Source organism: Magnolia sinica, chromosome 6, assembly GCF_029962835.1.
Source record: "Magnolia sinica isolate HGM2019 chromosome 6, MsV1, whole genome shotgun sequence".
NCBI lineage: Eukaryota > Viridiplantae > Streptophyta > Magnoliopsida > Magnoliales > Magnoliaceae > Magnolia > Magnolia sinica.
In genome coordinates, this window is record NC_080578.1 from 97101022 (window position 1) to 97113482 (window position 12461).

The 12461-nt window shown below is 41.2% G+C and overlaps 1 protein-coding gene across 1 annotated transcript; it reads right to left on the reverse strand.

Moving 5' to 3' along the window:
- Positions 1–7453: 7453 nt before the first annotated feature.
- LOC131249188 (probable disease resistance protein At5g63020) lies at positions 7454–11694 on the reverse strand. Its single transcript, XM_058249805.1, has 3 exons — positions 11575–11694; positions 11333–11377; positions 7454–10244 (listed from the first exon to the last, which is right to left on the reverse strand). Exon 3 carries the CDS (start codon positions 10234–10236, stop codon positions 7612–7614), a length of 2625 nt encoding a protein of 874 aa, XP_058105788.1. The 5' UTR covers positions 10237–10244; positions 11333–11377; positions 11575–11694; the 3' UTR covers positions 7454–7611.
- Positions 11695–12461: the final 767 nt, after the last annotated feature.

Below are 12461 nucleotides of genomic sequence, written 5' to 3' on the forward strand. Positions count from 1 at the left end.
AAATATTTCCTTGAATGGCTAGTCGAAGTATAACGATATTTTGATTATTTGAACATGTCAAAAGGGTGAAATTAGTAACATTCAAATTAAAATTCGATGCTTTAGCATGATGGGAGTAATTACGACTTTCACGTGCTCGAGAGAACAAGGCGCCCATCCAATCTTGGCTACGGATGAGACACCTTCTTCGATCACGATTCCTCCCTAGTGATTATATTGTTCTAGTAAGACCAAAATTATCGACAAAGGAATGGAACCGTCATAGATTACATCGAAGAATTCTAGAGGTTGACAGCGTGGAATGACCTATCAGAAACAGAATCGCAGAAGGTAGCACATTCATAAGTGGATTACAATTGACGATTCAAGACTGAGTTTAGATGCACCTAGTCAGGACCGTGGATGAAGCAGTTTAGTTGGCAAGGATGGTAGAAACACAGCTTGCAAGAGTCCCTACTCGGCCTTACCCTTCAACTCGGCCCCCCATGACGAGTCCCACGTAGGATTTAATGCTGGCATAAGGAAAAGAATCAGTAGGAGGACGTTCTTAACCTCCTGTAACCGTAAATTGTGACACGATGAGCATCCCATCTAGGCCTCAACGTGTAACACCCATAACAGCGGGCTCGAGTAAGATTTCAAATTCTTATGGTCAGTCAAGGTCGAATAGTTGTTACCATTGTGGCCAACCGGGCCAATTATCAAACACATGCCCTCAAAATCTCTCACCCATTAACGAAGGGGGCACTGAAGGTGATGTAGCAGAAGAAGACCCTGGCTTTGATGAAGATGAATAAGCCACTAAGGAATGAGCTGATGACGAAGAATGGACGATCGAAGATCATGGTGAATCCTTGGTCGTTAGGTAATTACTATAGACACCACGAAAGGAGTTACATCCACAGCGGCATAATATATTCCGTGCCTAGTGTACCATCAACGGCAAGGTCCATGATGTAATCATAGACATTGGTAGTAGCGAGAACATCGTCTCGAAAGTAATGCTGGACAAGTTGCGGCTACCTACGACAAAACATACTTCTCCTTACTCGATTGACTAGATAAGAAAGGTGAACGAGACCAAGGTAATCGAACAATGCATTGTCTCATTTTCAATTGGTAAAAACTGTAAGGATCAAGTACTTTGTGGCGTGGTCGACATAAAAGCATGTCATATGTTACTCGGTCGACCATGCCAGTCGGACCATGACATGACACACCAGAGATGAGACAATGTTTATATCTTCATCAAGGACAGTTAAAAGATGGTCCTTGCCCATATAGTACCAAAGAACCATCCTGAAGCTTCTAAAGTGGAGGGGAGTTCCCTCCTGACCATTTGGAATTTTATGGAGGAATTCAATGAAACCGGCGAGGTATACGTCGTAGTGGTAAAGGCGAGGAATTGAAGCCTTTAAAAATTCTCTCAAGTTTAAGGTAATTACTGAACGAATTTAAGGAAATCTGGCCTGAAGAGTTACCCGATGGATTATTCCCCATGCAGGATATCCAATATCACATAAACCTCATCCTTGGGGCTAGCCTACCTAACCGCCCTCACTATCGGATGAGTCTGAAAGAGTGTGAGATACTTTAGGGGCACGTGGAGGAATTGACCCATAATGGTCTTTTGAGAGAGAGCATGAGCCCATGTGTCATGCCAGCTTTTTTAAGACCCAAAAAGATGGGAGCTGGCACATGTGTGTCGACAACCATGTAATTAACAAGATTACCATCAAATACCAGTTCCCAATACCGCAGTTGGACAACATACTCAATATGCTAAAAGGTGCTAAGGTGTTCTCTAAGCTAAATCTGAGGAGTAGGTACCATCAGATTCATATCTGACCTGGTGATGAGTGGAAAACAGCATTCAAGACCAACAACGGGTTGTATAAGTGGTTGGTCATGTCAATCGGTCTATCAAACACACTAAGCACTTTTATGCGTTTGATGAATCAAGTGCTGAAACCGTTCATTAGCCAGTTTGTGGTAATATATTTTGATGACATCCTGATATAAAGGCAAGATGAGATGGAGCAAATGGAAGATCTCAGGCATATGCTACAAGTAATGCAAGTTAACAAGTTGTACCTCAACTTAAAGAAGTGTAGTTTTTTAATGGATGGCCTGTTGTTCCTAGAATTTGTTATAACGTCAACAGGCGTCCGTGTGGATGATGAAAATATATAAGCCATTTGGGAAGGACCGATCCTGATGAACATTCATGAAGTGATGAGTTTCTGTGGGCTGATGGAAGCTCTGTGAGCCCTAACATGAGGTATGTGTTTTATTCAAGCTATTCATCCATTTTCCGGCTCATTTTAGGGTGTGAGCCCTAAAAAGAGACATCCAAATTAATCTCAATAGGCCATGCCATAGAAAATAATAGAGATTAAACAACTACCATTGAAAAGTTCTTATGGGCCATAGAATCTTTGGATCAAAATGATTTTTTGTATTTTCACTTTATACGAGTTTACGTGACTTTATGGAGAGGTTGGATGGAAAATAAACATCTAGTGGACCCTAGGACAGTTTCAGCAGTGGTAGTCATTATCTCCATTGCATTTCGAATGGGGATCCTTTGCTTGAAACAAATAGAAAATTCCTGCTGCAATATATGCAGGGTGTGATGATGTGGCCTAATCAGTTTGCAAAAAACAGAAATTCTCGATTTTTGGCAAGAAGAGGATCCCAATTCTTACCTTCTATTGTTTAGTCCACTTGAGCTTTGGATATTTATGGGCTCCAGCCCTAAAATAAGCTCTTACAGTACAATGAATAAACGGTGTGGATAAAAGAGATACATCATGGAAAGTCCCACAGGGCTTCCACAAATACCGACAAGGGATTCATATACAGATTCCATTCCTTATATACCCTTGGTCCAGGCCAGGCTAAGAGAAAAACTAGGCCGTTTTGTGATTCCTTTGTGGAAAAAGCAGGCGCTTTTCCTTCGTAAAATATCATCCAAACGACTGGACATCATTGCAGCATCAAACGTCTTAAAATCCACCATGATGATAGAATACCCTAAAAATTATTTCAATTCAATCATCAGGTGGGGCCGGACCACTGAGAATTTGGGGTTTTTTAAAGGTGATTTTTCATTATTCTCTACAGTGTGGCCCACCTAATGGTTGGATCTATTTGATTTTTGGCCATCATCGTGTCCTGCACTTATCTGTTTCCCATCAAAACATTAACTAGGAAGATCTAACCATTATCGAAAATCAAATCATTTCTACTTAAAAATAAAGAAGAAGAAGAAGAAGAAGAAAGGAAGGAAGATGTACCCAGCCTTAGTCTCTGTTTCACGGGTTGAAGAAGCAATTTGGTTTCTGTTCACAGGAAATTAGATAAAACTCAAAAGTCAGTGTGCGTTTGTTGCCCAAATATCATGATATTTTTTTATTGTGCAAAATCTTATGAAATTTTACAATATTGGTGAAGTCAAACAGGTATTAAAAAAGAAAAAATAAACAAATAGAAGAAAACAGGTTACAGCATACCAAAATTCTCTATGATGATGCAATCTAACGTGTGTTGATGATGATTTTTATGTTTGGAACGATGGTGCCTTGAAATTTCTTGCTGGGTGCAAAGCAAGTGCGCTGATGATGATTTTTTATGTTTGAAACGATGGTGCCCTGAAATTTCTTGCTTGGTGCAGAGCAAGTCTACTTTGGATTCTAGGGGTGACTTTGTTGACTTCTGTGGTCAGTCGCAATGGACCTATATTGGTACATTGCATATAGAGCAGGGCTTGGAATGACTTGACTCGGCAAACTCGACTTGTTCAACTCGTTTGGATCTGACTCAAATCAAACCCAGTGAGTGAGTTGATCCAAATCGAGTTGACTTCATCTAATTCGAACTCAAAGTGAGTAGAGTTCGAGTCACCCAATAACTTGAGTCGACTCGACTCGACCTGAAATCCAACTCAGTACTAACTCGACTCTAACCAAAACTCGACTCGTACATATATATTAAAAAAAAACTCAGATATAACATTTCGGATATGAGATGTGGTGTAGTTGATGGAGAAGTTGCAATTGTAGCAAGTTGAATGTAGGTTTTGAGTTGTGATTTCAGCCCTTGGATACCCATTGCGCCCGACCGGACTCGGTCCAGATTAGTCCAGGCGGCCAGACCCGGACTCGGATCTGGCCAGGCATGCTGGACTCGGTACCAAGTTGGGTCAAGTTGGGGTAAGGCCTATTTCAAAACATTCAAAAAAAAAGATAAGACAGACATCTAAAAATCAGGTGGCCACATGACAGGAAAAAGTGAGAATGGAAATGCCCACAGTTGAATCCTTCTGGGAGCCCATCATAATCATAATGGTTATATATCATCTAAGCCATTCAAAAGGTTATTTTAACACCGGGAAGAACTAAAAAATCAAATATTAGCATAATCTTAAACTCTTTTGGCCACACACAGGTTTCAATGCTGGGTATTCAATCCCTAATTTTTCTTATAATTGGCCCATCTGAGTCTTTAATATATACCTCATTTTTTGGGATTCTGTCTTATTGTGAGCTTGAGAAACTGATGAAGAGAGTGGATTTCTCACGGACATCTTGGTGAGCCCCATTTAGCTAAGGGGGACAGGAATACGGATCTACCTCAGGGTGGGGACACTTGAGTAGGTGATCCAACTCGAAATTGATTTGAGACCATCTTTTCATGAATTGGGCCACACATGATAAATTATGATCGAGAGGTGACAATGGCTTTGGCTCTCATAGGCTTGGGCACAAGGGTGCATGGTTAAAAGACTCAGGCGACTGGGACCCACTCGCTTGGTCGAGTCATGGCCTGAGTTAGGGTAGAATCAGCCTATCAGCCTCAGGAGTGAGAGTGGTACTGAATCGGATTGAGTCTGAGTTGACTTAGGACTTGCCTGTGTCTTAAACCGATGGCTAGGTACCCGGCCGGGTACCCTTACCCGATAAGTTTTCCAAAGGGAGTGGAGAGGAACCTAAACCCAAACCAATAAAAAACGGACCAAGGGCTAAAAGATCATGACTCCATAACCTGAGCTATTGACCCTGATTCATATTGTCCTTATGGTTATGAGTCGGACTTAGGTCAGTTGACCACGGCTGGGAACGGGCAGGAGCTTTGATTGGCCACCGTGATGAATGGGTTTTATCCACACCGTCCATCCATATTTTTGTATCATTTTAGAATATAATCCCAAAACTGAGGCAGTTCCAAGACAGAGATGGGCTACACAATGGGGATTACATTGTGACCGTTGAATTGAAAGCTTCTTAAGGCCCACAGAAGTTTTGGATCAATATGATATTTGTGTTTTCTCTTCATCTGGGTTTATGTAACTTTATGAATAGGTTGAATGGCAAATAAACATCACGGCGGGTCTAGGAAAGTTTCATTGTTGAGAATCATTATCACCACTGCTTCCGGCGGTGTGGTTCACTTGAACCTTGGATCTGACTAAATTTTGATTCTAACTCATAGAATGCTATGGGAAAATAGATGGACGGTGTGGATAAAACAGATACATCACAGTGGCCACTCGAAGCTCCTGCCCGTTCCCAGCTGGAGACAAGCGGGGGTCGGACGCAATCCGCGTAATAGGTCAGAGGCTTAATTACATGTTTTGTGTTCCCTAAATCACTTAATTATTTATTAAGAGCATCTTTTTGTGAGGAGTGGGCATTAATTACTTAGGAGCGGGTTTGGTGTGGCCGGGCCTCACCCAACATGGTGCGCCCCTGACTATGGGGCCCACCTTGATGTAGGTATCATATATCCATGCAGTCCATCCGTTTTATGAATTCATTTTAATGCATGATCTGCAAAATGGAGCAAATTCAAATCCCAGGTGGATCACACCATATAAAACAATTGTGATTGAATGCCCATCATTAAAAACTTGCTACGGCCCACCACAATCGTTGTTTACCATCCAACCTGTTGATAAGGTCACACAGACCTTGATTATGCGAAAAAATATCAGCTTGATCCAAAACTTTTATAGTTCACAAAAGTTTTTAATAGTCATTTACCACTGTTTGTGTGGTGTGGTCCACCTGAGATTGAATCTGCTTCATTTTGGGGCTCATGCCATAAAATGAGCTGCAAAATGGATGGATGGCATGGATATACAATACACACCCCAAGGTGGGCCCCACGGTCAAGGCTGCACCTAACCCCTCCCTAATTACTTTAATTACTTATTTAGAAGTAATTAACAAAAAAAAAAAAAAATCACCTTTTTCTGTAGCCATTTGTATATTTTTGCAAGAGTGTTTTTTAGGTTGGAGCAGAAAGTTAAGAAGCCTGATCGTGAATTGAGCCACACATGTGTCTGCCTGGGACTTCTCCCCGCGCAGCGCCCCAGTTGATCTTGTCCTGTCTTCAGGCCCAGTTTTAATTCTTGGGCAGCCTCCTACCCCGTGCGAGGCCTCTTTCCGTGGTCCCGCACGCCCGAGGCAGCCCAGGGCCATGCGATTCCCTGCTCTTGGGTTGGCCCCTAGCGGTCGCCCGGTTTTTGTCTTCTGTTTGTTTTCCGTGTTGCTTCTTTTTTGATATGATAGATGTTGCCGGGCCTTTTTCTGGTGCCCGTCTGAATCTGTGAATTGTACAACCCATGTTCATATTTTCAATGATAGGGGTATGACCTAACCTTTTGTTAAATAAAAAATTAAAAAAAATAAAATCCAAGTCATTTAAACATTGGGCCCATCACCAAGATCATCTTTCTTGAAAATCAAGATGGAAAAAGGGGAGGGGTGGGGGACCTCCATTTGTTTTGTCACACAAATATCATCCTTCGAATTTAGCGTGGTGTGCCTAACTGAGTTTTGAGTACTCTCTTTTTTTCATCATATTGGCTGCTGCATACCTTCCAGGTGTATCAAATTAAATATTCAAAATGAAGTAAAAAAAAAAAAAAAAAAATCATGTCTGTGTGGGCACCACATGTACAACACATGCCGTGTCTTTTCATTGTGGCTAGATAAGGTTGCAGGAGAATCAATCAAAAGCAATTTGTGTCTAGGAAGTGCCCAGGTTCTGGATGAAGAGGGTTGATGAAAGATAGAGAGCACGTTAACGCCTTACAAAAACCTATGACTGGCACTGATTTCTGGCCTCATGGCCTAACATTGGAAAGTAAAACTGATGGATAGATGGAATGGATTTTACACATGCACCATGGTGGGTCCAATCGAACTTAGTTGTTCCACGAGGACACTGACTCCGTACTTAGTGGACGCCATTATCCCGGTGTTTCCTGTGGTGTGGTCCACTTGAGCATTGGATATGTTTCCATTTTGGGCTCAAGCACTAACATGATTTGGAAAGCGGATGGACGGTGTGGATAAGACATATAAGTCACGAGTGGGCCCCACAGCTTACAATATAATCCGGTTTCAAGCTCTCCATAAAACAGGTGTAATAGAAGATCCGTGTGTTAGACTTTCATAAACGTGTGCTACATTCGCATGTGTGTTGTGAGTTTCCCATTTGACATCATTTACAAAGAGACAGAGGAAGGTGAGACATTCTCACTAACATTACATTTGAATAAAAAAGAAGAAATAGATAACTAAATAAAAAAGCATAACTGAATTATTGCTGCTGTGACGTGGATGCAACCTCTTCTACTTGATCTGCTTTTCTTTTCATTCCACGTACTGTTTCTTCATTAAGAAAAAGTAAGAGTGCTTTGGTGTTGGGATCATCCCACTCCAATGCATCCCACCACTCTTTGCTTCCATAGATCTCTCCTTCCACCGTAGATGTTGAGCTGCCAGAGGAAATAGGGATCTTCTTCAGCCGATGACAACCTCGTATACAAATCTGATTCAGGGAAGGGCAAATGATTACCCGCTTACAAATGCTTTTCAATTTCCCTAAATTTATCAAACGCAACTCCCTCAAGTTAGGGAGTAGGATGATGTTATTGTTGTTGTTATCACTTTCTTCTCCTCCTTTTATCACCTCCTCCATCTCCCTGCATCCTGTAATACTGATTTGTTCGAGGCATTGGAGGTGCTGAAACAATTCTAGTGACATGACATTCTTCAATACTTGACATCCCGAGACACTCAGGAGTTTAAGGCATGCAAATGAGGGAGGCAGCAAGACTCCCTCACAGAGACCCATAAAATTTGGAAGATCCAATAGAAACAGAGACCGTATTGAGGGAAAAGATGGAATTATGGTGCTGTTGTCTCCTATAGGCAACAACCACTTCATGCTACACCACCAGATGTCACATGACTGTAAGTGTTGCAAGCGAGTTAGGCAGTGTAAGCTTGACAGCACGCATTTGTCCACATTCAACTTGACAATACTATCAGGAAGCATTAAGGAATTGCAACCACCATCATTTATCCTATTTGTCCCTTCAACAGATGAAACATAAAGCTCTTTGAGGCTAACCAAACATTCCATCCCATCTGGCACTTCTTTGATGCCAGTGTCATTTAGGTTCAAAAACCTTAGACGCTTCAGCTTTGCTAAGGACGGTACCTCCCTTAACCTCTTACAACCATTTAGTAAGAGCATACACAGGTTCTCCAAGTTGGAAACTGATTCTGGCAGATACTCAATACTAGTCTTAGAGAGGTCAAGAACTCTGAGGCTGTTCATGCGATTGAAGAACTCATGAGAAATGTTTCCTAAGAGAGGGTTTTCTTGCAACAACAATGTGGAGAGTTTTGGGCAGTTGGGTTCACCTGAAAGCATTTCAATTTGATTTCTCATTAATGAGATTTTTTCAACCTCTTCAGTAAATTCTTCTGCACCAATTGATCCCCTTATCACCATCCCAGCTTTGACCACAAACAGAGGCCTCTTCCTTGTAATTCCAATGGCCAGATCTCTTATTAAATCATGCATTGCTACCTGCATAGGAGACTTCCTTACCAACATACATACATCTATCAGTCCATTCAATACTGTGTGGCCTTTGTCTTGTTCCTTTTCCCAGTCTCCCATAGCATCTATCAACCCTTCTGCTATCCAATACTTTACTAGATCTTCATCACGGAATGCATAGTCTTCTGGATACAAAGCACAATACAAGAAACAGGACTGAATCCTCTCAGATTTTAGTCGATCGTAACTAAATTTCAAAATTGGAAAAACCTGATCATCTATGCCTTCAATCTCCATTGTTGAACATTTTAACTCATCTAATGCATTTCTCCATTCTCTAACGTCATCCTTTTCTCTCATCGCACTTGCTACTGTGATGATTCCAAGCGGCAAACCACCACATTCTTCAGTCACAAGTTTCGCAGTCCGTTCTACTTCCTTAGAAAGCACTACATCAGCCCCAAAACTTTCCTTGAACAATGCCCATGCTTCTTCTCTCGAAAGAATCTCCACTTCAAACTTTTTTTGGCACTTCATGCCTCGGCACACATTTTTCGATCGAGTAGTCAGTACTACTTTGTATGCATTTCCCTCTGGGATCCCTACCTTTTCCAATGGAAATGGTTTCCACATATCATCTAAGATGATAACAAACTTACCCCAACGTTTCAAAGCCTCAAACAATTTCACTGACCTTCTCATTTCATCATCTTCATCAGAAACGTCCAATTCTATTGCCCGTGCAATACCATTTTGCAATCTGTCAATACTAGAATCATTAGACACTGTTACCCAAATGGCAGTGCCCAATATTCCAGAGCTCTTTATTCTATTGTAGATGTGGGTCATGATCGTCGTCTTGCCAACGCCCCCCATACCATAGACACCTATAGTTTTGACCTCATTATCTATCAAGGACTCCCAAATCTGTTCCAAATTTCTTTCGGCTGTCGTTCTACCCACCAGTTTTGTCGTTGGCATACGCCCACTTTCAGGTAATAGATCAGCAAGTAACCCTTCTGAAAATCGACCTTTCTCCTTAAGCTTCATCACCTTTTCAATCTTCTTTACAACATGCTTTCCCAATGCAACACGTGAGAGTGAGAAATCTCTCCCTACTTCACCATAAACCTCTTCTATCTTAGTCACTTCTCTTATAATCTTTTGTACATTTTCCAGCCATAAACTCACCTCTACTTTTGGCTTCTTTCCATGCACTACCTCTGCTGCGTTCATTGCAATAAATATGTCGGTCCTCCGGCTGCCCAACTCTTGCATTTCGGTTCTCAAAACATCAAGATTATCTTCAAGCCTTCCAGAGTAGTCGTACTGAACCCATACATTCCTGACAATCTCATGGAGGAATTCCATAGCAACTCCTGCAATAGCAACTTAGAAATGTAAAATTAAAAGTTATTGAACTAAAAAAATAAATAAGTTAAGGCATTTTTGGTTACACTACATGCATTTCATGAAAAATTTTACTCATAATAGTCTAAAAACACAAAAACTTGACTAGATTCGATGTTAGTTTGGGCATAGAAGCTTTGGATCAAGATGAGTTTTGTATTTTAACTTTATTCAAGTTTATGTGACTTTATGGACAGGTTGGATGAAAAATGAACATCAAGTGGACCGGAGGACGGTTTCAACAATGGTCGTCATTATCTCCATTCCCTTCTATTGTTTGGTCCACTTAAGTTGTAGATCTGCCTCATTTTTGGTCTCCTGCTCTAAAATAAGCTCGTACAATGAATGGACGGTATGGATAAAATCCATACACCATGGTGGGTCTCACAGAGTTTCCACAAGTACCAACCACGGGTTTGATGCACAGATTCCCATTCCTTATAGACCCTTGGTCCAGGCCAGACTAAGAGCCGACCCCAAAAACCAGGCCGTTTTGTGATTCCTGTGTGCAAAAAGCAGGCTCTCTCTCATGGGTTGACCTAAGATTTGGATCTGATTCATTTTTAGATAATGCCCAAAATAACCTAATAAAGGCTTCATATACAACATATACATCTAAGGTGAGCCAGGGTCATGGCCTAATGGAATTGGGTGAGTCTGCTCCTGTGAGAAACCCAACACAAACATTGCAGCATCAAAAGTCTTAAAATCCAGTTCAAACCTAACATGCTTTTTCATGCAACGGTCCATCAATTGTAGGTGTATCACATCTAACCCATCCAAAATCTGCGGCCCACCATGATGATAGAAAACCCTAAAAATTATGTCAATTCAATCATCAGGTGGACCGACGCCACTGAGAATTTGAGAATTTTTTAGGTGATTTTTCATTATTCTCTACAGTGTGGCCCACCTAATGGTTAGATCTATCTGATTTTTGGCCATCGTCACTTATTTGTTTCCCATCAAAATATTAACTAGGACGATTTGACTATTATCAGAAATCAAATCATTTCTACTTAAAAATAAAGTAGAAGAAGAAACGAAGGAGATGTACCCAGCCGTATTCTCTGTTTCACAGCTTTCAGAAGCAACTTGGTTTCTGTTCACAAGAAATTAGATAAAACTCAAAAGTCAACGTGCGTTTGTTGCACAAATAACATGATATTTCTTGACTGTGCAAAATCTTATGAAAATTTATAATATTGGTGCTGCCAAACGGGTATTAAAAAAGAAAAGAAAAAAACAAAAAAGAAGGCAAAACAAATAAATAGAAGAAATAAACAGGTTGCGGCTTACCAAAATTCTCTCTGATGATGCAATCTGACGAGTGTGCTGATGATGATTTTTTTTGTTTGAAAAGATGGTGCCCTGAAATTTCTTGGCTGGTGCAAAGGATGTCTACTTTGGATTCCCGAGGTGACAGACACACCCCCACACTCACGCCACCTGTGGATGCCCCTTGGCCGAGTGTTGAAACTCCTGAGAGTCTACCACCAGAGCAAGAGTAAGGATCCAAAGTTGACTTGTTTGGTTAGTCGTAATGGACTCATATGGGTACATTGCCAGTGCAGGCCATTCATACTGTCCCAAGCTATATATATATATATATATATATATATATATATATATATATATATATATCCTTACATGGAGTGCGCTTGGTGATATCTGCCAGATGTGGGCCCAGTGATGTGTTCATGGATTCAACCCGTCATCAATGCTTCACCTAAAAAGAAACTTCTATTCCAATAAATCAGCCCCATCCAGAACTCAAGTGAGCCATAGCACCTGACACATTTGAGAAGGAATATCCACCCTTTCATTACAGTGGGGCCTATTATCTCTGGAATATCCACCCGTTCATTACAGTGGGGCCTATTACTTTGGAACAGTGGGGCCTGCCTTTTGGGCCATGGATCTAAAACTTATAAAACTTACTGTTTTTAAATTCTTTTCCCAAACCCGCCCATAGTTTTCACGGGCATTAATTACTTATAACAATATACTTTTATATTTTCGTATTACCAGAACTGCCCTCCCATTGCCCACTCAGCAATCTGCTCTCCTAAATACACGGGAACGGATTGGCTACTCCCCCCGACACCAGCCCCGGGGCTGGTGGTCGGTGTGTCGTGGGCTCTACTATGATGTATGTGTTTAATCCATTCTGTTCATTCATTTTT